This window comes from Solea senegalensis, linkage group LG8, assembly GCF_019176455.1.
Source record: "Solea senegalensis isolate Sse05_10M linkage group LG8, IFAPA_SoseM_1, whole genome shotgun sequence".
Lineage (NCBI taxonomy): Eukaryota > Metazoa > Chordata > Actinopteri > Pleuronectiformes > Soleidae > Solea > Solea senegalensis.
In genome coordinates, this window is record NC_058028.1 from 4,287,039 (window position 1) to 4,314,476 (window position 27,438).

At 41.5% G+C, this 27,438-nt stretch overlaps 1 protein-coding gene across 11 annotated transcripts in view; it reads left to right on the forward strand.

Annotated features, from left to right (window-relative positions):
• Positions 1–27,438, forward strand: part of frya (furry homolog a (Drosophila)) — a 65,405-nt gene that overhangs the window by 14,950 nt on the left and 23,017 nt on the right. For 6 of the 11 annotated variants that reach the window (XM_044031621.1, XM_044031620.1, XM_044031612.1 and 3 more), the window contains exons 2-33: positions 3,809–4,008; positions 8,096–8,149; positions 10,567–10,706; positions 10,848–10,938; positions 11,100–11,179; positions 11,277–11,357; positions 12,884–13,052; positions 13,393–13,485; positions 13,590–13,688; positions 14,094–14,195; positions 15,248–15,351; positions 15,764–15,872; positions 15,981–16,067; positions 16,734–16,905; positions 16,985–17,117; positions 17,214–17,321; positions 17,596–17,851; positions 17,992–18,174; positions 18,266–18,352; positions 18,871–19,130; positions 19,870–20,059; positions 20,328–20,452; positions 20,941–20,998; positions 21,491–21,582; positions 21,724–21,896; positions 22,462–22,622; positions 23,892–24,002; positions 24,344–24,498; positions 25,306–25,408; positions 25,493–25,664; positions 26,045–26,307; positions 27,279–27,425. In XM_044031621.1, coding sequence (XP_043887556.1) covers positions 3,809–4,008; positions 8,096–8,149; positions 10,567–10,706; positions 10,848–10,938; positions 11,100–11,179; positions 11,277–11,357; positions 12,884–13,052; positions 13,393–13,485; positions 13,590–13,688; positions 14,094–14,195; positions 15,248–15,351; positions 15,764–15,872; positions 15,981–16,067; positions 16,734–16,905; positions 16,985–17,117; positions 17,214–17,321; positions 17,596–17,851; positions 17,992–18,174; positions 18,266–18,352; positions 18,871–19,130; positions 19,870–20,059; positions 20,328–20,452; positions 20,941–20,998; positions 21,491–21,582; positions 21,724–21,896; positions 22,462–22,622; positions 23,892–24,002; positions 24,344–24,498; positions 25,306–25,408; positions 25,493–25,664; positions 26,045–26,307; positions 27,279–27,425 — 4,358 coding nt within the window. The remainder of the gene's footprint in view (positions 1–3,808; positions 4,009–8,095; positions 8,150–10,566; positions 10,707–10,847; positions 10,939–11,099; positions 11,180–11,276; positions 11,358–12,883; positions 13,053–13,392; positions 13,486–13,589; positions 13,689–14,093; positions 14,196–15,247; positions 15,352–15,763; positions 15,873–15,980; positions 16,068–16,733; positions 16,906–16,984; positions 17,118–17,213; positions 17,322–17,595; positions 17,852–17,991; positions 18,175–18,265; positions 18,353–18,870; positions 19,131–19,869; positions 20,060–20,327; positions 20,453–20,940; positions 20,999–21,490; positions 21,583–21,723; positions 21,897–22,461; positions 22,623–23,891; positions 24,003–24,343; positions 24,499–25,305; positions 25,409–25,492; positions 25,665–26,044; positions 26,308–27,278; positions 27,426–27,438) is intronic. The other 5 variants (XM_044031613.1, XM_044031622.1, XM_044031616.1 and 2 more) reach the window with 1 other exon arrangement.

Sequence of the window (27,438 nt, forward strand, 5' to 3'; positions counted from 1 at the left end):
AAGGTTTTGAAGTACTTTTTATTGAATTTATAAAACTTGTGTAAGCTGTTCTTGTATGTCTTGAAAGCGACGTCAAACACAGTGTAGCCCTTGTCTAGAGTGCATATAAATTACCCAATAAAATAGCCAATTTATATGTATTTTAGGCTCCAAAAAGCTATGAAGAAAAATCACTTTTTATTTTAAAGGTCTAGTGTGTGAGAATTTAAGTCACGTAAGAGGTTGAAATGCTCAGTTTTTCTCTTTGCCGAAAACATCCGGTAACTATGTTGGCCTTCACATACCTTCTTTTTGTCTTGGCTTTTCAAGTTTCCTAATTTGTCCATTTGGGCTCCTGTAGCAATACGGTGGCGCAAGATTGGTAGAGTCCAAAAAGTAAGACCTTTGCATGAGGAACATATGAAAAAAAAAATTATAATTTATTTTTAAGTCAGAAAATGTTGATCAGTGTTTCTCAAACCGAGAAAGGATGATGTTTTTGTCCAAACACCAAAAACTATTCTATTTTAATGATTTCTTTGTTATATGGAGCCAAGAAACCTGAAAATATTCACATTTAAGAAGCTGAAAAATCAGAAAACTTGTTTTCATTCCTTAAAAACCACTAAACCAATTAACCAATTGTCAAAATATTGACGATTAATTTAGCAATCGCTTCATTATCGAGTTATCGAGTCATGGTTTCAGCCCTGGCTGACTTTAAAGGAAGCGTGGGTGAAGCGGTGTCGGTGTTTACACTCTCACTGTCGCTTCCTCGTGCTTTCCGATCGCAGAATTGGTGGAAAAAGGGAGGCGGGAGGGGCTGCTCTGTCAGTATAGTGTGTACCCCGGGATAAATATAGTCCCACAACTATGCCACTATGCCGTTGGGCTGCGTCACTGTGCCGTTGGCTCAGCTAAAAATTCCTGCCTGACCTTCACTCTTGGAAGGCATCGGCCTGGTCACAAGGCTGGAGACGGTCGCAGCTGAAGCAGCTCAGAGGGAGGGAAAACACTGCACTCCCTCTTATTAAAAACACTCCCACTGTTGCTTCTGTGCACCATGGATCCTCTGCCCAGCTGGACAGAGCCTGCTGACACACGCGTCATGGACGTCGGCGGACTCTACTAGCACTAGTATTGGGCGTCTTATAATTCGGGACAACCCTGGATACCGTGTCATCCTTCCCCACGATGGACGGGACGGCGGTGTGCCTGAGTAAGGCCGGCCTCATCAGCTTCATCAAGGGCCTGGGTACGTGTTGTCGAGCTGTCATGTCCAGAGCTCGTCGTCACGCATGCTGGACATTCCTCAGTAGATATCCAAACACTGAGCGTCCTGGAAAGAGCAGCAGAAGACCTACTTGTTTACTACATCAGCGTTTTTCGTCCAGGAGTCGTGTGGAGAAGTGAAAAATCTCACTTTTGCATTCTTTTTAGGACGCATTTGTTTGCAGTTTCCTTCAGGTCCCTGTAAAACATGAATAGGTTTTTATATACGAGACACTTTTGTCAGCAGGAAAAGTGATGTTTCTGCTTTTGGTGGACGAGAAGGGTCATGAAATAAAATGACCTCTCGTCTGATTCCTCTGATAAATACGATGACGTGAAGAAATGAAGGCAATGATGGCAAATGATGGCATGAAGACACTGTAAATGACTTCCCCTACATGTGTTGTGCCTTGGTGTGACGTCATCATTGTGGTAAAAATCTGTTAATCTGACAGTTTCAATGTGCAGAAATGCACCAAAACCAGGACATGATTCATTAAAACTTGACAATTACGGGTTTTTCTCATGCTTATATTTTGAAATTTGAAAATTTCTCCATCAACAAAAAAATTATAATCTGCATAGTGGAACTTTACTGCAGTGAACTCAATGTATGTGTTACGTCATTTGCACTGATTTATACTACAATATATAAACAGCTGAAAAATCATCTTTCAAATGAACATTTCAGATAAAGTAAACGTCAATTATGCAAGTTTCTGTGAGCAAAAATGTGTAAACTTGCAAATTAAGGAACAATTAGTCACTTGGTTAAATATTAATCAAGTAATATAGACTTTGTAATTTCACAAAAGTGCAATATGTATATACAGTATATTCTATTCATTCTTGGGAATTTTTTTTATCATTTATTAAAAAAGAATTTGTGACACCGTACATTTCCCAATTGTGGACCTCAAATTATTACTTAGTGTATCTTATTTTCCAATTTTTCAGCTACGTATCTGATCTAAACCCGTTTTTAAAGTGGAATTTCAAGCTCTTGTTTGCGGTTGACATAACATAAAATCACATAAAAGTAATGAGCGCTGAAGTCGATGCGACATAACTTAACTGTGCAGCGTGGACCTTTCTGCTGCTGCTGCTGCTGCTGCTGCTGCTGATGTGTTACTTTTTATTTATTACATCCAGCAGTTAAGAGCAAATGCTGGGGCAGTCATTTCCACAGCTGTCATCCCAAACAATACTCTGAATATTTCACATCGGGAGATTTACGGCAGTTCCCGCGGTTAGACGTTGGCTGTATAAAAATGTCCGAGTCCTAATGAGATGTTTGTGTGCACTTCTTCACTATTTTTAGCACTTTTTATGTCGGCGGATCGTAACAGTGTGTGTGGTTTTATGGCCCAAGTCGTCGTCCATAATTAAACGAGGGCCGCGGCACAACACTGGCTTAAGGCTCTGCTTCCCTCTTCTCTCAGGGCAGTGACATCTTTGGTAGGAAATGAAAACAGCAGCTGTCGGCCACAGTGTTTTTAAAATTCGCTCCACTACTGTAGTAGGAAAAGAAAGAGCAGAGTCAGGCAGGGCGAGCTGGTGCCCTTTGGACAGTCTCCCTCAGGAATGTTCAACATGTCGGGAACTTGATGTCCATGTTAGGAAGCGTCTCACTGATACCCGAGTGGGTGTCAACAGATCATGACTGTGATTGACTCCCTTTTTTTGGGGGCTTAAATTGGATGTAAATGTTTGACATTAAGGGCCACGCACACGGTTGGTGTAGTGGTTAGCATTCTTGCCTTTGCAGCAAGTAGACCCGGGGGTTCGAGCCCCGGGTTGGAACAAGGGTCTTTCTGCATGTAGTTTGCATGTTCCCTCCGTGTGTGTGGTGGTTTTCTCCAGGTCCTCCAGCTTCCTCCCACAGTCCAAAAACACGTAATGTGGGGATTAAGGAAATTGGACACTCTCAGTCAGGGGTGTCAAACATACGGCCCACGGGCCAAAATCGGCCCACCACAGCGTCCAATCCGGCCCACAGGATGAATTTGTTAAAAAAAAATTAAATTTTTTTTTTACAATTACATTCTAATTGTAATGGGAAATACTGTATTTTTCACTTCCAGGTACCTGTAACTAAATGTTTGTGCTTTATAGATAATGCACATGTGTAAATGGTAAATTTAGGCATAAGATTGTTGAAATTGTACTTATTCTTCTCAAGAAATGTTGTGTTTTGTGAAAACAACAACTACATTGTCAGTGAATGTAGAACAAAGGAAAACAAATTCAGAGTTCTTGTTGTTTATAGGTTATTATGCTATTATTTTACTCGTCTGGCCCACTTGAGAGCAAATTGTGCTGCATTTTGGCCCCTGAACTAAAATGAGTTTGACACCCTGGCTCTAAATTGACTGTAGGTGTGAGAGTGAATGGTTGTTTGTCTCTATGTGTGGTCCTGTGATGGACTGGCAAACTGTCCAGGGTGTGACCCCACCTATCGCCCCCTGTGACCCTCCTGTGGAGGATAAAGTGGTAGAAGATGGATGGATTGATGGATGTTTGACATTAACATTATGTGTTTCCCCTGTTCCTGCAGCGTCGCCCGTGGCGAACGGATACAACAAACCCCCCAACCCTCCAGTCAGCTGTCCTCAGGGAGAGAAGGGTCCACCGGCCATGATGCCCGTCAGCATCGACCCGGAGAGTAAACCGGGCGAATTCGTCCTCAAGAGTCTGTTCGCCAACTTCACCAACGTCTCCGAGCGAAAGATTCGCATCATCATGGCTGAGCCTCTGGTGAGTCCGATCAGAGAGGGTCGCTGCTGTTTGTGGTTTGTTATAGACTCTAAATCTATGATAGTCTTTTAAAGAACGTCATTAGATTCAAGTTCACTCTTTAAAACATACATAAAATATATCAGAAAGACAATAAATGTATACTTTTAAATATTGTTTGCTTGAAAAGTAAGTCAACTTTATTTCTATAGCACTGACAAGTGCAGATAGTGTGGCATAAGGCAAAAAAAGGGCAAATTAAAATTAAAACATACCAAAAACCAAGCCACACGCTTTTCAAGTAGTGACATTTGACATTTTAAAGATAAAAACAATTAATCAATTACTTAAAATCAATTCAATAATGAAGTAAATAATAATAAGCTAAGACACCGTTGCGGTTTTCTCTCGAAACATTGAGATACTGTACTTTAATTAGAATATCGTTCCGGTATATAATCATTAGCATTTTGGAACATTCTGGTCCTTGTTTTCTGAGCTCGACCAGAGAAGAAGGTGGAGTTAAAAGCTGCCAGTAAAGTCTCTGAAAGACTTTCTTTTTCTTTTCTTTTTTTTGTTGTCCAGTAGACGTTGGAGCTGATCGATGAAGCCAACGACAGCTGTCATAAATAATTCTGTTCACAGACAGACAGTCAGACAGACAGTGTGTTAATGTGGCACCACTCACCACCTGCTCCTTGCACCACATTAGCGTCGGACAAGAGCCACGAGGCTAAAAATACTGTATGTCCAGTGTTGTTTCATTGTTATTTTGTAAATGTGAATTAATCGCCTTTCCAATTTTAAGACACTGTTTTATGACTTGTTAAACAGATACACCTGAAGCCACTGTGACATTTGATATTTTTATGCAAAAATGGTCCATAAAATTGAATCAAACTAATTTATACAACAGGTTCCAACACAATTTCAATTTAGCACAATTTCAGTCTGGCTGAAATCAAATTTCAAAGTCAGACTAACACATCCCGGTATTGCAATCAGGAGTCAAATTACTTCTGAATGTGGAACTTCCGTCGGACTAGAGTCGTAGTTCTTACCCCGGTATTAAACCTGTAAATAATATGACAACACACAAAAGAAACAAATATTTGGCAAAAATCAAACGGGTACATATTTTTGGGCTGAAGAGGAGGCTGATTTTATCTTCTGTTAGCTCAAAGAACATAATATTTTAAAGTTTATGGGTGGTACTGTAGGAAAACTCAGTCATGCTAACAGCTAGCAAGTAAGCAAGCTAACCCGGAAACATCCTAATACTAAGCCTTATGGAGGCGTAATGCTAACTAGTGTAGCACAGTCAAACACACTTTAGTCAATAAATCGATTCTTCCCTGGTGTTTGTACACTGAGACAGAGACAGTCCTCCACATGAACAGCGTCGTCAAGCTACAACAACCGCATCTCAACTTGGAAACGTATCTTGCTGCGTTTACACTGGAGTTTACGTACAACGACATGCTAAAATATTCCCTTTACCTCTGTATGAAACTTTTTTTCAACAAGTTCTTTTTCTGTGTGCACAACATTGTTTACGTTACTAAGAAAATACTAAAATGCCGCTTTAAGCCGTGAGCTGTCGCGCATATAGATTCATGTAAATAGTGATCCTGTTTTTGCAGCGCGTCCAGCGCTGACATGTCAATGTACGTGTGGCTGCTGTGGTGATGGTTGCAGTTTTAGTGACTGTGATTTACAGAGAGAGCTGTTTGTCTGTGGTTCTCTGCAGAGACGTGTTAATTACCACAGGGAAAGTGTGCATCACCTCCGGAGAACTTCACCCGCGCTGTTTTCCTCTCTGTGGAGACCTTAACTAATTCATTTATCGACATATACATTCACGTGTCCTAAGGATCTCAATTAGCCGTTTTACTACCACAGCTACTCTTTCAGGGGTCCACATTTAACGTTGACAAAAAATCAATACAATGACTAAACAGTTACTTAAATTAAGGTATTTAACCGCAAACTTATATCTTAAGTAAAAGGCCATAAATGTTATGTCAGTTTATTTTGCAATGCCAAAAACATGACCGTAGAACGTAGATGAATAAAAAAATAAACTGTACTGTATGTCTTGCAGTTTGGTATCTGAGGCTGACCTGGAAGTAGAAATATATATTATAGCCACCAGGGGGCGACTCTGATTGTTCATATTCTTCTCACTTGATTTATAATAACAGTAGACATTTTCCTAATGAGTTAATTGTCTCAATCGCTAGTTTTAGCTCTTCTTCAATAGGACATGATCTCAATTTTTGGACACATTTAGAGGAAAATAGATGACAAAACATGGCAAAACTGTTTTATCCCAAAATCTGAGAAGTTCATTGGAACACTGGAGCGTTAGCTGACGTTCCTGCTGTAGGAGAGTGAGTGACGTGACAATCAGCCCACGCAGCGTCAGTGTCAGAGACTAAAAGAAACAAACAGTCAGCTCTTCAAGAAAAGTCATGATTTATCGCTTACGGTGCAAAGATGTTGCTGTGTTGTCTCTGAGACAGCTGAGGAAGGAAGGAAGAGGTGTTTTCAACCTCTCACCGCTTTATCTGCTGTGATGCAACACTGACTTATTGTTTTTGTGTGATTTGTTTCTTAATTGGATTTGGACAGTAAACACTTGACTATTTGAACCTGCAGAAGCTTTTATTCTGAAAAACGAGAGACTAAAAGAAACGGTACAGATGTGCTGTTTTGTTTACTTGTCTTTGAGACAGTTGAGGGATGTCTCACTTTGACTCTTCATCAGGCTCTGCTATGTTGCATGAAGCAACACTGACTTGTTTGTATTTGAAAGAAAACAATCAAAACCAATTTCCAGAATAAAATAGAACTTTATTCCAGCCGTTGCAGCATTATTTTCTTTTGCCTCATCAGATTTATACATATTCACAATTAAGAAACAATGCATATAAAACTTTAAAAATAAGTGTTTACCTTTGTATTTGTTGTAAGCTTTACAGTGCTGTGCAAAAATGTGTCATTTAAATCTGTATACATATTTCCTGGATGTTTTCCAAAAAGGTTATGCTCATTATAGCACTGGTAAAACAAGTTTTTTGCACAGTACTGTATAAAGCACATACAATAATTAAAAACTCAGAATATAAAGCAGATGGAAAAGTAAAATAAGCTCAGATTGAATAAGCATATTATTAAAGTAGCCAATTTCAGGGTATGTATGAATGTTCATGTGTCACATCCTAACACTATTGTCTCAGGAGATTAGTTTGTTTCCTCCGTGGCTGTAACTACTTATTTCCTGGGGGACATGTTTTGTTTTTGCGTTTGTCTGTCATTGTTGTCTATGACAGTAAAAGTGATCAACAAAGGAGGAAAAGTTACTTCAAAAACTTCTGTTAAACGGAGCAGAATTACAGCAGGACACCTGATGTGTCCTCCCCTCCCCTTAAATAATTAAATGTCAAAGGAAGTTGATGGATTAAGGTTTAATTCAGCTGAAATCCCTCATGGACGTCTGTCCCCGCCTCAGATGATGGACCAGTGTAATATTGGACTGCACCATCTGTAACATCTGACCCTGACTGCTCATGCCTGGTCTCAGACTGAGCGATGACTCCACTCATGAGTCAAGTCTCTGTTTAAAAATACACCACACACACAGGTTTGTCCGGCTGTTCCTCTAAGGACTCTGCATTAATGGCCATTCATTTGGACAGTAAACAAACCCTTATCCCTAACCATCACCAGTTAATGACATTACATGTCATTTTAGCAGACGCTTTTATCCAAAGCAACTTACAATGGAATTGGAATCAGGGGTAGAGTCAAACTTGCAACCATTGAGACCATGATGTCTTTCGCACACAGGGTACCGGTCTTAACCACTGAGTCACTCCACCCAATGACTTACCGTAATCTTAACCTCACTACAATTCACATCTTAGTCCTAAAGTACCTTTTTGGGTAGGTTCTGGTTCAGGTTTTGGTTTCCATGAAGACTACTGGTCCTGACAAGCTCAGTGTTTATGACAGAAAAGGTAACAAGAGAGTTTTATGAACTTTGTTGGAATTTCTTGACCAATAAAAGTTGTGAAATATTTTCTTTTTCTCTTGTGTTTTTCAGGAAAAGCCATTAACGAAGTCACTACAGAGAGGAGAAGATCCTCAGTTTGACCAAGTAAGTGCAAACACAGTTCATTTACGTGACAATGATGGATACAGTTTCTAGACAGCTTCGCTTTCAGAATGATTTCACTCGTGCAGTGTTGGTCACTATGATAAAAACAGTACATATGAGTGTTCACCAAGTTTGTTTTGCGGGCAGAATAGTCTATATACTCTATGGTTAGAGAATCAAGGCACTTTTCATGTCTTAAAGCTGCTTTATTTCTGTGCACTGTAATTAAGAGTTGGTCAAGTTATCGATTTGGTGCTATATCGTTGTCCTCCCTTGTGTAATACGATAATTAGTACACCAGGGAAAATATTGATATTTTAATTCGTAAATGAAGGTGCTCACTCGACGTCATAACACCCTGAGCACACTTGATCTCGGAAGCTAACCAGGGTCGGGCAGGTGGGTTTTCTCCAGGTTCTCTCATTTCTTTCCACAGTCCAAAAGCATTCAAAATGGAGATGAGGTAAATTGGACGTTCTAAATTGACCATAGGTGGAAATGTGAGAGTGAATGGTGTGACGAACTGTCCAGGGTGTGACCCCGCCTTTGGCCCTATGTCAGCTGAGATTGGCACCCGTGATTGGTTTCGTTCTCTTCAGTTAGACAGATATCGTGATGTATCGTCTGTATAGATCACCACAGAATGGTTGTATCATGATATTTATTATTGGTATGGCGGACCATGTCAAATCATCTCGTATCATGAGGTGCCCTGTGATTGCCACCCCTTACTGTAACATTAAAGGGCTGACGGGTGAAAGCGCTGCTCACATCCCCAAAGGTCTTTGACAGCCAGTCATGGGCAGCAGTGTTTACCTTGAGATCTGGCTCTGCTCTGTAGGTGTGTCCAGCAGCAGCAGCAGCAGCAGCAGCAGCAGCTGTAGAAAAAGGACCTGTTTGACAGCGACAGGGGCATGTTTGTGCTGCTGCGTGAGGCCATTCAGCCGCCACACAGAGACAGAATTATTCACCAGCCTCGTGCTGAATGAAGGGCTCGCTGTGTTTCCCCGGCCTAAACCAGACTCCCCTCCCTTCCTGTGTGCCCGGCCCGTTCCTTCCTTTCCCTTTCCCTCCCCTCCCCACATGGAGGGAGGCTGCCCCATGACCACAGTGTCAGAAAGGACCAGCACACCCAACAGTATCATGTATATTACCCCTTGAAGGTCCAGTATATAGCATTCAGGAGTGAATCATCAACATTGGCATTGCAATGAGCAATTCACAAAGGATGCTATCTCATCGAGTTGGGTTTGAACGATTACAGAAACAATTGCAGAAACAATTGCGGCAATTCAACATTGGACATTTATAGACATAACCGACACCTCCGTCCTTTACCAGGAACTGTGTAATTTTCCGCACAGGAACCAAGAACTATTAATAGTACCAAATTTTCTATTTTGGTCAATGGAAAATGTACCTGGTCGGGTAGTCCTTTGAGGTAGTTCAGGAACCTTCTGGGTAGGGCTGCAACTAATGATTTTTTTCATGATCAATTCATCTATCGATTCTTTTCTCGATTAATGGAGTATTGTTTGGTCATTAAAATGTCAGTCTTGTCTTGTTATCTTGTCTAAAAGCCAACAATTATTCAGTTTTAATGGTTTCTTTGTTATATGGAGCAAAGAAACCAGAAAATGTTCACAATTAAGAAGCTGAAAAATCATAAAACTCGCTTCAATTCCTTAAAAACACTAATAATCGATTAATCGAGTAATGGTTTCAGTCCTACTTGCCCTACTGCCCTACTTGCAGCACGGAACATTTTTATTTCATGTTTTATTTCAGTTTATCACTCTTCTTAACAGCTTGTATAATCTCCTCTTTAATTAAAACCAGCAGTTTAGTTCACTTTTTACAGCAGCAAAATGTGAATATCCTTCACCTTAACTGTTGTTCTTTTGTTTTGTGTCGTAATAAACAGTTTCCTGTCAGCAAACACAACGGTAGTGGCGTGACGTTTCATTTGTTTCACATTTATCCAGTCCGTCCAGAAATTGTGAGGCTTTGTTGTTTTTTGGGGGGTTTTTTTGACGACAAAATGAAACCCATATCAAATATATCAGTTGTGACATTTTAACACCGGGATCATATTTAGCTCCGAAGACAGTTAGCTCCACTAGTTAGCGCGGCTGCTAGCCCCGCTAAGTAGCAGCAGCGACGTTGTGCTGTTCTTTTACTCTCAGTGAAACACAGACACTTTATTCCCTGAAGCACAAAAACCTGAAAACAAACGATGGGGATGAATTTCTGGTGAACTCTGCTGTAATTTCTGTTCTGATTGCTTTACAAAATAAACAAAGGAAATGTTGATGGCTATCTCTGGCTATGGCATGCTAATTGCCAGACACAAACATGCATTTGTCACGACATATATTGATATTTATATCTATACTGCATGTGTCTCTTTCCTCCAGTTGATAAGCACCATGAGCTCTTTGGCCGAGTACTGCCTCCCCTCCATCCTGCGCACTTTGTTCGACTGGTACAAAAGACAAAATGGACTCGAGGAGGAGTTGCACGAATACCGACCGAGAGCCAACACCAAGTCCAAAAAGTGAGAGCTGTCAGGTTGACTTTAGCACACAGCGCCGTGTGTCACGAGTAGAACATGTAAAGAAACAGTCATGGAGCAAACACGCAGTGTACAATTGTTTAAAACAAGAAAAATCCTGTTCCTCTTGTTTTTCTCTGATAGTGATGAGCAGCAGAGGGATTTTCTACTTGAACGGAGGGATTTGGCCATCGACTTCATCTTCTCTCTTGTACTTATAGAGGTTTTGAAACAGGTGACTTGGCTTAACTCTGTGCCACGAAGACATTATTTTGTTAATCTTTTGACTTTGTAAATTTAAAAGTTGCTTAATCATGTTGTCATGCTGGAAACAAAATAAGCCCGTGATTGACGGCGTGTTAGTTTTGAACATCCATTGTTGTGAACCTTGAGTAGATGCCGCTCCACCCAGTCCTCGACGGTTTGGTCAATGAAGTCATTAACCTCGCCTTTAAGCACTTTAGATACAAAGAGGGGTAAGATCCTGTTATTCCCAGTAGAATTCATTCTTCCCTTCATAGTTTTTATGTTTCTCTAAGGTTTTGCGTTTTCCTTCTCTTGCATTTCCCACAGGTATCATGGTCCTAACACTGGCAACATGCACACTGTAGCAGACCTTTATGCTGAAGTCATAGGAGTATTAGCCCAGTCCAAGTAAGTTGCAAAGACATATTCATCATAATATTATTGTCTATAATTGTTTTCCTCTTTTCCATCTTCCCTGATCAGCTGCTTAAGTGTGGCTGCTCGCAGGGACAGAATTAAAACCACATTTTGGCCACTCAACAAAAGGCTGACCTAATAAAATCTTCACACACTTAAGTCTATGACATCTTAAGAATGTGTTTACTACTTTATCTTGCTGTTGGGCAGCTTTTTACTGACTGGAAACTAAAGTTTGTGTTGCTTTGTCAACCGCTCCCTCCCGCACACCAAACTCTATAGAGAAAACAAGCGAGTTTACATGGCAGCACACAGGAGTTGTTGATCCACTGCTGCCTCCATCAGTAAGTTCAAATGTGCTGTTCTGCGATGTCAGTGTTTGAAATCCTTTGTTTGGATTGAGCTTAGTGACACAAACTTGCCAAACAAGGCAGCATTAGACCAAAGGCTGCAGTGTCCTTGTGAACTAAAAACAACGATTTTCTCAATGGAATTGAATTTGGTGCAGAAGGGTGATGGGTTTACAATCTTCAGTTTCCAGGTGGAAGAGATTGTCTAAAGGTAAATTAAAGCTAATTAAATTAAACCCTTTTGTTAAATGGCTAGAATTGTGTTTTCTTCTGGCAGGTTCTCAGCACAAATACCTTACACAAATACAACCTCAGCTGTCCCTTTAATATTTATTTCTCCACGCTGTCTGCTTCTGGTGCCGTGCCACGCAATGACAGTGTCTCACTGTTGCTTGCGCCTGTCTACAAAACATTCCCCAGGTCAAGAGACTGGAACATACCCCGGGTAGACGGCACACTTTTGGACAGGTGCCCTTCACACCAAACTAGGACTGGAAATTGATGTTTGTTTATTTGAGGTTTTTCAGATCATTGCAGCAGAGAACAAAGCCTTAAAATAGAGATATGACTGGAGAAAGCGCGCTGCAGAGCTCCAATCCAAAGTGTGCTCTGCTTAATTTCCTGCAGGACATATTTCCCTGAGAGGCTTTTGTGGAGCTCAGAGGTTTCACTGCAACCTAAAACTATTCAGATTGGATTCATAGTGGAGAGATTTATGCCACAAAACTCACACTCTAGACTGTTTGTGTCAGTCCACGTTTTCTCCCGTTACCTGACCATAATATGGGATTCACTGTCTTACAACTGCAGTGTGCGCCAGTAGTAAAGGAGCTGGGAGATGCTCACATGAGCTCTCATGATTAATTATTTTCTAAATTTAGACCTGAGAAAGAATCCCATCTGTAAGCCAATTTGGGCAAAGGATCAGGTGCCAAACCAAGTTCATCCTGTGGCTAACACTCTGCATATCCACAGTAACATAAGGGGCAATGACATTTTCAGAAAATTAACTCCCCTGAATGGATTCTCAGAGTATTCGCTCCACGTCACAGTGTCAAGTGGAGAAGCTTTTTGGGATGTGCAGGTCCACGTCGGTCTTTATATAGAATCCCATTTAGTTTTTTTCTTCTTCTTCCTTTTCTCTCCCTGTCTCTCTCTCGCTCTCAGGTTTCCTGCTGTGAAGAAGAAGTTTATGGCCGAGCTTAAAGAGCTGCGGCAGAAAGAGCAGAGTCCGTACGTCGTCCAGTCCACCATCAGCCTCATCATGGGCGTCAAGTTCTTCCGAGTTAAGATGTATCCTGTCGAGGATTTTGAAGCCTCTTTTCAGTTCATGCAGGTACAGACCAGAGATCATATAGTTTGACACTTAATTTCCTATTTCCTAAATTTAAGGTGAAAAAGGGGCAATCTAAGGGGCTTTGTAAGGGGGAAAGCGAGCTGTGCTAGTGAGAGTCTGCAATCTTGTAGACAGATAAACAAAAACCCTGGAAGACAGAGGGAACTCAAAGGGTTAGGGTATTTTTGGTCCTTATGCATCAATTTGATATTTTTTATGATATAATGTTCGATATTATTCACGAGAAAGCGAGGTAAGCCTGCATTTATTGTAAAGTAGCATAAATGTATGGCAGTCAACATATTGTTTGGCAAACCATTTACTGCTCTTTCATTGGCAGGAGTGCGGCAATTATTTCCTGGAAGTCAAGGACAAGGACATTAAGCACGCTCTGGCCGGTCTTTTTGTTGAAATTCTGGTCCCTGTTGCCGCAGTAAGTTTGTTTTTCTGTTGCATGTGATAGTTAATTAAAAAACCCCAGAAGAGCGACACTCTGGAGAGGAGACTGATCCCTCTGTGTGTGTGATGCCGTTCTAGGCCGTGAAGAACGAGGTGAACGTACCCTGCCTCAGGAACTTTGTGGACAGCTTGTATGACACAACCCTGGACTTGTCCTCCAGGAAGAAGCACTCGCTGGTAAGTTAGCGAGCAGAGAAACAAACAGAGGCCGTTTGTTTTTCTGCCTCCTCGTCCACACACACGTCCACACACACACACACACACACACACACTCTCTGCTGAATGCTTAAATGGGCTGGATGTCTGCGGTCTTTGTGAATCCTCAACCATTTCAAGGTCACCCTGGTCGTGCGCCGTTCTTTTACAATGTCAGTGTCCACAGTGGAAATAATTTATGATGTATGAAGAGGCAAGGCTGCCTTTTCAAAGCAGAAGCTTTTTAGTGCAGATTGAATGAGCCTTTTTTTAATGTACTTTCAGCCTTTAGTGTCTGTAAAAAGGAAAGTATTCCACCACAGCAGATCACAGTGAAATGACAGTGGATATGACGGTATATCTGAAAAGTCTCTCTCCTCCACGCAGGCTTTTTACCCACTGGTGACGTGTCTTCTGTGTGTCAGCCAGAAACAGTTCTTCCTCAACAGATGGCACATCTTCCTCAACAACTGCCTCTCAAATCTAAAGGTAATTTAAAGCTCTAGTGTGTGACTTCACCAAGCAATGTTACTGTACCTTTAATAAGTCAATATAGTGAGTGAGTGACATCAGTGTTGTTTAAACCAACGTTTCCCAGACCGCAACATAAATTGTGACGGGCAAAATTTGAACATTATGTAGCGGCTAATTTATTTTTGAATTGGTCAGCAAATCATTTATGAGAAATGTTTGTAAAATGAATTAAAACTCCACTTGTGTTATTTAAATAAGCTAAATACATTTTTTGCAAATTTGTTTGGGGCCCCAAAAAAAATCTCTACGATCCATCTATGGGTCCCGACCCAGTGTTTGGTAATCCCTTTAGTAAAAACAGGAACAATTATAGGATTATAACTGACTTTTTTGGACTCCTTAAACACAATTTCTTTTGAAAGTTCCCCAGAATGTGAGAAATCGCAAGTGCTTCAACGCCACATACAGGCCTGGCACGCATACTACAACATTTAGAGTGATTTTGGTCTGAATAAAGACTTTTTTTTTTCTTTCTTTTCTTTTTTTTAAACAATGTCGCGTTTACAGAGTTTGTTTTGATCACACAGGGAAAGTTCTGTGTGGATCACCTGCCCCAATGACCATTTAAACTAACTAGCAGTTAGATTACACATCTATTCTCAAGATGGGTAAACATAATCCCTCAAAGTACCATTGAAGCTTAAATCCATTTTTTTCCCTCATAACCCTATCTTCTTATTTCCTTTGTCATCATTTTGTCATTTTTTTTGTTCTGTCCATTATATGGGCATAATATCCTTTTAAAGTAAACTTCCTATTGTACGGGAAATAACAAAAAAAGGTCACATTACATTACAATATACTTCAATACAATTGCCAACCTTACAGTATAAATAACTGGGCTGACAGGTTTCTTTTTACACTAAGCTTTGGATATGCTCAGATAAGCTTTTGATATATCGACTGTACAACAACAATAAACTATTGTTTTGAGGCTGTGACTTGTTGCTTTTGTCTGTTTCTGCCACTGACCTATTTTTTCCCCCGTGAATCTAATATCACGACAGAGTCGAGATCCTAAAATGGCTCGCGTTGCACTGGAGTCCTTGTATCGGCTGCTGTGGGTCTACATGATCAGAATAAAGTGTGAGAGCAACACTGCAACACAAGGGTAAATATCTCCTATCAGTGACCTCACAGGATCATTTCCACTGAGCGAGAGGCAGAATTTCCTATTGAATTGCTTGTTATCGTCAATTTCCCAGTAAATACCTGTGTGGTAGTGATGTAAATTGTTAGCAGAAAAGACAGTGAGCAGATGTCGTTGTTTTAGTCGCTTTCAGACAAAGAACAATGAGCAGTTTTTCATGTGAAAGGACATTAATCCAGGGATAGGTCAACACCACATTACCACGAGCCTGAGTCAACTGGAGCAATCCAAAAGGAGTCAATATTTAAACATATTAAACAAACAAATGAATAGAGTACTCTTGTAAAGAGTTTAATTTCATTTTCTATTTAACAATTTTATGCAGGACAACACTTCAAAATCTCTTACGAAACTTCTCCCTCTCTATCCACAGTCGCCTCAGCACCATCATCACAACACTTTTCCCCAAAGGATCCCGCAGCGTGGTACCAAGGGACATGCCCCTCAATATCTTTGTCAAAATCATACAGTTTATTGCACAGGTGAATACAATTACTTTGCAGATACCGTAAGTCTCATACTCATCTCTGTGGGGGCTCCTTGTAATTACTAAATGACTCTAAACACATTTTTTCCTCATTTCATTTCAGGAAAGACTTGATTTTGCCATGAAAGAAATTATATTTGACCTCCTTTGTGTCGGAAAACCTGCAAAAGCATTTAGTCTTAATCCAGAGGTATGAACTTAACCTTTATTTACATTTTTATTTAGCTCTAATATTTTCTGTCGTCCCCTGAAATAGTGTAGTATAGTATATTATAGTACTTACTATAGTGCAGTGTATTATAGTATAGTATTTACTTGTGTAGTACCATACAATACAGTGCAGCATAGCATTGCATAGTGTTGTATGTACGATACAGTTGTGTAGTAAGGTATAGTACAACATAGTATAGTATTGTGTAATGTAGTATTTATTGTACAATTGTGCACTACAATACAGTACAATGCAGTTTTATATAGTATAGTATAGTGAAGCATAGCATAGTGACTGTACTACAATATAGTACAGTGCATAATTATATAGTATACTATGGTTTTGTATCATAAAGGACAATAGTGCAGTGTGGTATAGTGTTGTACTGGTCAGTACTTTTTTTAGTATTATTCAAGTTTGTTACGTTGTAGTACCGTACAGCACTACAGAATGACGTGATGCTATGCTATCAATACTATGGTACTTTATTGTGCTACACTATGCTGCAGTGTACTATACTGTGAGATGCTATGCCGTGCTACACCATACTATGCTTTATTATACTACACTATACTATACTATACTATACCGCACTGTACTATTGCTGTATACTAAGCGTTCTATGTATTTTTCCTGTGTGTCCAGAGAATGAATATTGGTCTAAGAGCATTCCTGGTCATCGCTGATAAACTGCAGCAGAAGGACGGTGACCCTCCCATGCCTAACACTGGTAGCACTTTGCCCTCCGGGAACACACTTCGAGTGAAAAAGACATATCTTAGTAAAACGCTCACAGACGAGGAGGCCAAAGTTATTGGTGAGTGACACTGACATGCCTCCTGAATGTTGAAAATGTCATGCTACGGCGATTACAGCTGCTGTGCTGTCATCTCCAGGGATGTCACAGTATTACTTCAGCGTGAAGAAGGCTATTGACAACATCCTCAGACACTTGGACAAGGAGGTGGGACGCTGCATGATGATGACAAATGCTCAGATGTTAAACAAAGAGCCTGAGGACATGATCACGTACGTGTGAACATCACTCTGGCCTGGCTGACACAAAATACTGTTGAATGTGCTTTCATTCAATCATATTTATCAGTTTATTCTTGATATTTTCAGGGGTGAGAGGAAGCCTAAGATTGACTTGTTCAGGACCTGTGTCGCTGCCATTCCTCGTATCCTGCCCGATGGGATGTCCAAGCCTGAGCTGATAGACCTGCTCTCTCGGTATGTCACATGTATCGTGCTCTGGATGACAAATATGGCTGTCTGACAAGATAAATAAATGTATGTGTAATCAAGTATAGGTAATGTTTCTGTTTGTAGAAAGATTTACCTCGTCTTGTTTCACCTGATTTTCCTGTTACATCTGTTTGTGTTTTGTTTAAAGCTTAGTTTAAGGTAATCTCACATCTTGGTCATGGCCTCCATAATCTGTCTAGATGATGGATTATTGTATCAGTTGCGTTCATGATAAGTCATTTTACGTCTTGTCTGTCAGGCTTACTATTCACATGGACGACGAGCTGAGGCTAATAGCCCAGAATTCTTTGCAAAGTCTGCTCTTGGATTTCTCTGACTGGCGTGACGACGTTCTGTTTGGATTCACTAACTTCCTGTTGCGTGAAGTTCAAGACACTCACCAGGGACTGTTGGACACCTCCCTCAAATTACTGCTGCAACTGCTCACACAGTGGAAACTTACCCTGGCTGCCCCAGGGAAGAGCTACGACACGGCTAAGATACACACAGCCGAGGTACACACCTTTGTGGCAGCTTTGGCATGTTTATGTGCTTAGCAACACATTTGTTTTTAAGCCCTCTGGCTGATACTGCCAACTCTTGTGTTAAATCCTAGCTACCATGCAATTGTTACATTTGGATGTTTTTGTCACAGCTCTTGCAGACCAGCTCGAGTCTGAAGGTGCCTCCCGAGCGAGGACCACACTCCACAGTGCTGCACGCTGTGGAGGGACTGGCCCTTGTTCTGCTCTGCTCCTGTCAGCTGAGCACCCGCAAACTTGCCATCTCCATTCTCAAAGAGATACGAAGCCTCTTTATGACCATCGGACAGACGGAGGTACGGAAAGGCAGCAAAGCGACACACGGTAGCAGAGAGGGTATTCTTTAAAGGGGTTTACAGATTGTGATCTTGTTTTTCTTGACTGCAGGATGATGACAAACCTATGATAGAGATTATGGATCAGCTCAGCCCCGTAATCCTGGACAGTTTTGTGAATGTTGCAGTTTCTGATTCGGTAAGTTAGAGCAGTGTTTCCCAAACTTTGTACATGGGGACCTACTTTCAAAGATGGCAAACAATCATGACCCAAGTCACATTATCAGTCATGACAAGAGCAAGTTTGTGCTTAATGTAGTGGCAAGTTTACAGACATGAACCCATAGAAACTCTCCCGTGACCCATTTGTTGGTCACCAGTCTTTGAGAATCACTGAGTTAGAGGCGCAGTCTGTTCGCCTGGTTGACACCAGACCACATGTAATCTGTGTAGTCACCTCCCACTTCCAAGTGGCGGGACGAATGGCTGTGGATCAAAATGCCTCTCATGCTTGTTGTAGTTTTCCATGAGCGATGGCTATGTAGTAATGGAATCTAACAACTTTTGCCCGGGGGAATTCTTTGGAGCAAGTCCTTTAAAATTTAAGCAACAGCTGCTAGACGCTTACTGGCTGCTCAGTAAAAGTTGTTTCTAATGAAATATCTAATTCATTCATGACCCTTTCCTCACCTTTGCCCCCTGCTTGCTTGTTTGTAGGCCGCTCTGCCAGTTGGCCACCACGTGGACCTCCAGTGGCTGGTGGAGTGGAACGCACTTTTGGTCAATAGTCATTATGACATCAGGAGCCCCTCGCACGTGTGGATCTTCGCTCAGTCAGTGAAGGATCCCTGGGTGCTGTGTGTGTACAGCCTCCTCCGACAGGACAACCTGCCCAAACACTGCCCCACAGCGCTCAGTTACGCCTGGCCCTACGCCTTCACTCGCATGCAGACACTCATGCCCCTGGTCGATCCAAAGTGAGTGTCTTCTCTCTTCCCTTCTACTTGTTACTGCTCATCCTCACACTTGCACTGTTCATATTCAAGACCAATGTTATTTTGTTTTTTTACATTTTGTTATTGCATTCCTCGTTGTTCTATCTATCTATCTATCTATCTATCTATCTATCTATCTATCTATCTATCTGCAGTATCTATCTATATTGCTAGTTAGCTATCTGTCTATCTATCTATGTCTGCTAAACAGCTAGCTAGCTTGGTAGTTAAATCTCTTGCTATGTATCTAGATAGCCTTCTATCTGCACTTTCTTCTATCTATTTATCTATCCATCTATCTGTCTGTCTGTCTCTTTATCTGTCTGACTGTCTATCTATGTCTGCTAAAGAGTTGGAAGTTAGTTAGCCTTCTATCTGTACTTTATTCTATCTATCATCTATCTATCTATCTATCTATCTATCTATCTATCTATATCTATCTTTATTGCTAGTTAGCTATCTATCTATGTCTGCTAAACAGCTAGCTAGCTTGGTAGTTAAATCTCTCGCTATGTATCTAGATAGCCTTCTATCTGCACTGTCTTCTATCTATTTATCTATCTATCTGTCTGTATGTCTATCTATCTATCTATCTATGCCTGCTAATCTAAATAGTTATTTGAATGTGTTTCTGTGTACATTTCTCTTGAAAATGAGACTCCTTGTTATAAGTATCTTACATAATGACTTAATAATGTTTTCTTTTGGAATTGTTTACCAGTAACCCTGTTTACGCGAAGAAGACCAGCACTGCGGGCAGTGGGGACAGTCATGTCACGCTGTGGAGAAACTACCTGATCCTGTGTTTTGGCTTGGCCAAACCCAGCATCATGAGCCCAGGTCACCTGAGAGCGTCGACACCTGAGATCACGTCTGTCACACCTGACAGCGCAGTCAGCCACGACAACAAGGTAGCCTCCACCCTTGACTTATTAATTCCCCCTTGTGCTTTTTTTTCTCTTGTCAGGATCAGGTGTTCATACAGAGCTTGTTGACATCCAAACTCAAAGCATCACATTACACAGCAGCTATTGTATCTTTGCATGAATGGAACAGGGTGCTGATAGATTCTTTTATGAAGAGACACGTACCTCAATGTAATCGTGTGTAATTACTGGTGTTAGCGCTGTGTGGCTGGTGTCTATGTCTGACTGAACTGTGTGTGCTTTGGTGTTTCAGGTCATCGGGAGCCCGTCCGTGGCTTGGCTCCTGAAGCAGTTGGTTCCCCTGATGAGGGCAGAGAGCATCGAGTTGACAGAATCATTAGTGCTGGGCTTTGGTCGCACCAATTCCCTTGTATTCAGGTATAACAGAGAACAGTGTTTCACAGGAGATGTTCTACTATGAGCTGTTTGACTGTTTGAAAGGTGCAGTGAGTAACATTTAGAAAAGTCTATTGGCAATTCGTAGCCTTAGAATAAGTCATCATGTGTACTTTTGGCAAGGGCCTTGCTTTATGGAGGCACCATCTTGCATTGCTATGTTTCTACAGGAGCCTGAAAAGACAAACTAGTCAGGAACTGCATTTTGCATGATAAAACAGAAGCCTATTTCACAAATAAGAATGGCATACACTTTCTTTTATGAAGGCCACCTTAGTTCTCTGACAGTTTCAACTTTCCCCATACAAAAGATGATTTGTAGTAGGTTATTTTATTACAGTGCACTGTTATCATTTATTACTGCACCTTAATTATTTCAGTTTTCTAAGTGAAATCTCCTTTCCCTGAAAATGAAATGTGTGTTTTACTGCAGCTGACTTTGTCAATTTTTTCTCACTGTTTCTGCACAGGGAACTTGTAGAGGAGTTACATCCCCTCATGAAAGAGGCGCTAGAACGAAGACCTGAGGTTGGTTGAGCATATTTCAACACCTAATACACCAATAAAACACCATTAAATAATACCAACACTTAAGATCACGTATTAAAGCTAAAATAGGCAGCATATTTGCGAATAATGAACAATGATTCAATGTAAATACAGTGGGAGCCTTAGATAGAACTAGATATCTGCTCCACAAGCCTTGAGAGTGATGGGAGTAATTGACCAAACCACATGACTGTTCAGAGATACGGCAGCACCTATACGTGTCATTTTGGTGTAAAGGTCACCATTCTGATTGTGGCAACAACTGCCTATGTCGCAAAGCAACCTGAAAAGAAGATCTAAAAGAGACAATAACGTCTTCCGAAAAGACTTTTAAAAGACTGATAAGTTATTTTTTCCAACAATGCTGCCCAGTACAGCTTTGGTTGTCTGAAATATGCAATGTAGCTCTATCACTGACCTGGCATGTATCACAAAATCTCAGTCAGTAAACTGTGTTTTATCATTTTGTAGAACAAGAAGCGCCGTGAACGCCGTGACCTCCTGAGACTGCAGCTGCTGCGGATCTTTGAGCTGCTGGCTGACGCAGGTGTCGTCAGTGACAGGTTCGTGTCAATAACAACAATAAGGTTGACTTTTTGCTACATGATACAACAATAAAGTGTCTTTGTCATCAACTGAAGCAGTATGTACCTGGGATTTTCTTCGCTCCTCATTGGGCCTCTCTGTTGTTTGTGATGTCTCAGTACAAATGGGGCCCTGGAACGTGACACCCTTGCTCTGGGCGCTTTGTTCCTGGAGTATGTTGATCTTACCCGGATGCTTCTGGAAGCTGAGAATGACAAAGATGCCGAGATCCTCAAGGACATCCGAGCTCACTTCAGCGCCATGGTGGCGAACCTCATCCAATGTGTACCAGGTAGTCAGAAACGCTTCCTCAAACCAGCTTTTCTGTTTTTTTCCCGTTAGACCAGTCACTGACAAGATTAGATCGATAAATTACAGAATAGAAACTCTATCTGCACTGGCATTTCCTCTCCCTGGATGCCTAATAGAATCCATCTGTACTTTTCATCCATTTGTGAATTGTGAATTATGTAACAGGCTTCCATTTGGCTTGAGCTCAATCACTCATTTCACGGAGCACAAGACTCTTGACATTGATCTTGGTTTGGGAACGGCCCAAAGGGATTAGATCTAAAAATAGCGTGGCTGGAGGACAGAGAACGTGATGACTCATTGGTTGCCAGACCTAAACACTCAATAGGTCCTCAAACTCAATAGCAAAGTATCTGTCAAAGGACAATTTATATCACCATGCTGGGAAAAAATGTCCTTTGATTACGTAGGACTGGAGAAGCCTCTTGAATAAATTGCAACTCCAGTTGCTACTGAATTGGTTGTAAAGAGTTTAGGGGTCACTTAATATTTTTGCTGACTGTTTAGTTAAACTCTCAGTTAAAATGAATCATCTGCATCCACAGTGCACCACAGGCGCTTCCTGTTTCCACAGCAGAGCCTGCGACACCATCTCTTCATCCTCTTCAGTCAGTGGGCCGGTCCATTCAGCATCATGTTCACGCCTCTGGATCGCTACAGTGACAGGAATCACCAAATCACGAGATATCAATACTGTGCCCTAAAGGTAAAAACATGAATCTACTGATCTCAAAGACTCTTACATTTATTAATATTACCCATAAATATACAGTACAGAACAAAAATAGCAGTGATGTTTTGAATCTATTGACAAATGCAAGAAACATCTGTTTGTCTGACTATTAGTCTCACAACTTGATAGATTTGGCAGGTGACTTACTCAGGGCACCAGTGTGAGCAGTGCCAACTTTGACGTTGTTTGGACGGGAAATTCACTTTCGGATTCTTATCAGCCACAACTCGACCGTCAGCTGTGAACGAAAAGCCATACTTTCAATTTCATTTTCACCTCGTCCTCGGCCTATTGTCTTTTACCCATATTTTGTTTCTTGTTTGTAGAACTTTCAGGTGGTAGATAGTTTGGACACAAATAACTCCTGATAAAGAGCTGGAACCCTAATCTATACAGAGAACTTTTTTCTCTGAAAATGCTTTCCAAATGTAGATTTAGCTTTAGTTTTGGCAGAGCCATGATCTGCTACTCAAGCCTGAAGTTTAAACTAACTGCTCCTGGCTCACCTTAGTGCAAAAACAAAAGTATTAAAAACATGCGTGCAATGTAAACATTAATTTAGGAAACAGGATGTTGCAACCTTTTGCAATCCTCTCCTCGTGAACAGTGTTCGCAAATTGTGTTGATGAAACCAGCCTCTGAATCACAAGGTGGTTCTGCATTGTTTGGTACAGACTCGTCTCCACCCACAAGTCAAACACAAAGTGACGTAAACTCACCCATGTACTGCAGCGTTTGAATAAATGCTCCATCCAGAATAATCCGAGATTAGATTTTCACATCTCATCTCATCCCACTGGCACATTTGGGTCTGCTTACTATTTTTGAGGAGATACATTCAACACCAAGACATGTGTCACCTCTTTGCATTGATTTACATGCAAATGTGGCGGAGGCTTTGTTACACAAAGAAAAGATAGTTTAGTTCAGAGCTTTATTGTCCTCCAAGGGTCATTTAATTTATAAGCAGCAGTACAAACATTAGGGTATAGGATGATGTAGGCACATACAGAGGAACTTAATCTGGTTTTAAACAATCTCAATCCAATTGAAAGTTTATAAAAAACAGTCAGGACTTGAGACTCTATCTCCATCCAGAGAAAAGAGGAATGAATAAATCCAGAAGGGCATGATCACAACTGGACAGGATGGATCAAAACGTGTCTGTTACCGATTCTGGACCAGGATCAGTTCATCTGAATCGTCAAACCTCTAACATGTGACTGTTGTTTGTTCTTCCAGGCCATGTCTGCTGTTCTCTGCTGCGGGTCTGTGTTTGACAACGTTGGCCTCTCTCCTGACGGATACCTCTATAAGTGGCTGGATAATATATTAGCCTGTCAGGATCAGCGGGTATGTGGTCAAACCTCAACCCCAAACTTTCTACATGGGGGACCCCACTTTTTAAAAATGGCAAACTATCGTCCTCCTCCAATTTTCCTCCAAAATGAATTACAACTTCCTTTTTTTATTCACGTATTTGTATTTCCAAACAATTAATTCCTCTGTTTCGTGTTCCCATCTCTTTCTTGACCTCCTTCCATAAAAAAACACAAAGTTGTAATTCATGAGTGATCTTGTGATTTGGGGTCATGATAATTTGCCATCTTTAAAATTGGGTCCCCATATAGAAAGTATTGGGGAAACCACTGGTTTAAAGAACTTTGTTGAGTGTTGGTCTGCTCCTGGCTCAGGTCCACCAGCTTGGCTGTGAAGTTGTGATCCTGCTCCTGGAGCTCAACGCCGACCAGGTCAATCTGTTCAACTGGGCTGTGGATCGCTGCTACACAGGCTCCTACCAGCTCGCCTCAGGCTGCTTCAAAGCCATCGCTGCTGTCTGCGGCAGCAGGTACAAAATCTCTCACTTACAGGACACGCCCACTCTCACTGTCTCCTGTTTTTATTTGAATTTCTCTTTTGGAAACGACTGCTACAGTACATCATCTTACTGTACCATCTCGCTTGTGTCTGCTCCGTCTCGCTTGTTTGCCCCACAACAAAAATATGATTACGACTTCATTTTCTGATTTATCGCTGACAGAAAACGTCATGTGATATTTGTTTACTCAGACAGGGAGATAAAATAGTGTTAAAAGATATAATATTTATGTTTTTAACACCAAAACTACAGTGAGAGGCGTCAGTTTTATTACATCATGCTGGTTGAATGTCAATCTTTATCAACAGATCTTTTCTCTGCTTATTTTTGGTAGAAAAAACAGGACCTGAAAACCCAGTGACGCTCCCAATTTCTTCTGTTCTCAAACGTCATCGCCATCATACGTATGTGCGTCTTTTGCGTTGGTATGGACGTTTATGCAATGCTTCCTGTAGAGGGCAGTGCCGAGTTGCAGGTGTCAACAAAAATGGCAGCCACTGACAAAATTATTTTATTGCACTTTTATTGATCCGAAATAAACAGAAAGGCAAGCAGATTTCGGCGGTGATGGTAAGCCGTCCCATTCATGTTGATTGGACATTAAAAAGTCCTGCTTCAGAGTTTTTATCACTGGCTTGTCAGTGGCTTTGGGAGCTATGGGGGGCCGGATGCCTTGCTCATGAACACCCCCAGTGAACACAATTTTCTTTCCTCTTGATTTCTTAAAAAAAAAAAGCAACGTGACTTTATTATTTTTCTTCTCCTTTTCTCCTTTAGCAGAAACTGCCAAAGTGACATCGTCCCACTGCTGAACCTGGTTCTCTTCAAAGCTTCAGACACCAACAGGGAAATCTATGAGATTTCCATGCAGTTAATGCAGGTGCGCGACAAACTATCACTGTGTGTATGTGTTTTACATCATTTACAGTCAGTAAAACACGTTCCTCTTTCTTTCTTTGAGCAGATCCTTGAGGCAAAACTGTTGGTTTACTCAAAGAAGGTTGCCGAGCAGAAGCCGAGCAGCGTCCTGTACGGCACTCACGGTCCGCTGCCGCCTCTGTACAGCGTCTCACTGCCTCAGTTGTCCAGCCAGCTGGCTCGGATGTACCCCGAACTCACGCTGCCTCTGTTCTCAGGTCACTCTTTCTTCCATGTGTGTGTGTGGTTACAGGCTCGGTATTTAAGCCTGCTGTCATACTCTCCCAGGCTTGTCATCTTCTCGTGGTTGCCCACTAAATGCTGCCTCTTCCTGTACCAAAGAAGCCTTCCTCTGGTAGACACTTACAGTACATATGGACACGCCCACTGACCACAGAAACACTGAGAGCTCAGTTTTGGAGAGCGGGGCTCCCCCCTCCACTTTAAGTGGAAATCATATGGATCAGGATTAAACTGGCGATTATGGTGAAAAGGAGAATGCAGCATGTGTTTGATTTGTTGGCCGGAATGTAAACACCGCAGCGCCTGTTGATGTTACTCTGATGCTAATATTGTCTTCCCCCTCCACTCGTTGCAGAGGTTAGCCAGAGGTTCCCCACCACTCATCCCAACGGGAGGCAGATCATGTTAACCTACCTCCTGCCGTGGCTCAGTAACATTGAGCTGGTGGACAGCGGCCTGCTGCTGCCCGCCTTCGCGCCGTGCACCTCAGATTACGACGCGTCCACTCGCCATGCGGCCTCCGCGGCGGCTTCATCGCACCAGCTGAGAGGCAGCGGCTGGGGCTCAGTGCAAGCTACATCGATGGTTCTCAACAACCTCATGTTCATGACTGCGAAGGTAAACGACATGTTGGGGTTTATGGGATGTATATATTCAAGGAAAAAGCTGGCACGCTCAGTGATGTTAGGGCGATGGGGGTTTCAGTGGTAGAGCAAGTCGTCTTTCAACTGGGTTTGGTTGTGGGTTTGATTCCCAGTTATGCAATGTCTGAATGAATGGGCATCTATTGGGACACCAACAGGGACTGTAATGACATATTTAAATACATATACAGGACTTTAATATAGAGTTGGTTCTTCCACTCTTCTTGGAAGACTTTCCTCAAGATTTTGAAGTGAAGTTCTACGGTGAATTTGTGTCCATTCATTCATTCTGTAGAGCAGTGATGAGGTCAGGCACTGATGTTGGAACGAGAAGGTCTAAGGCTCACAATCTCTGTTCCAGTTCATCCCAAAGGTGCTTGATGGGGTTGAGGTTTTAGGTTCTTCCACACCAAACTCAAAGTCAAAGTCTTTATAGTCCTTTCTTCTTCTGTGCACTGGGACACAGTTGTCCTTCCTCAAACTGTTGCAACAAAGTTGGAAGAAGAGGATTGTCCAGAATGTCATGGTTTGCTGAAACATTAGGATTGTTCTCCTCCATTGGAGATAAGAGATCTCGAGCCTAAAGACCTGAATTCAATGCTTAACAGGTGTGGCCAAATACTGTGTCCATATCACACTTAGGAAAAGCTACAGAATCAAAAACAGTCATGTTTGATCTGTTTATTGATAAGATAAGACCAATATTGTCCTTTAGAGCAGAGACAGTCGAGGTAAAGGTAATAAATAATAACAAATGCATTCTAAGTGACTATTAAGACGATTATAAAATAGAATAGACATAGAAAACATGCAGTATAGACCTCATTAAGTCACTAAAATATACAGTGCAGCATGATCTTTACAGTAACGGTGTAAACAAGGTTTGCATATAAATTCTGACTATTTCAAGGGTAAATGAGGTCACATGATATGTATGTTTTTCAGTATGGGGACGAGCTGCCTGGACCAGAGATGGAAAACGCCTGGAACGCTTTGGTCACTAATGAGAAGTGGAGCAACAATCTGAGAACCACCCTACAGTTTCTCATCAGCCTATGCGGCGTCAGCAGTGACACCGCTCTCCTTCCATATGTAAGACATGGCG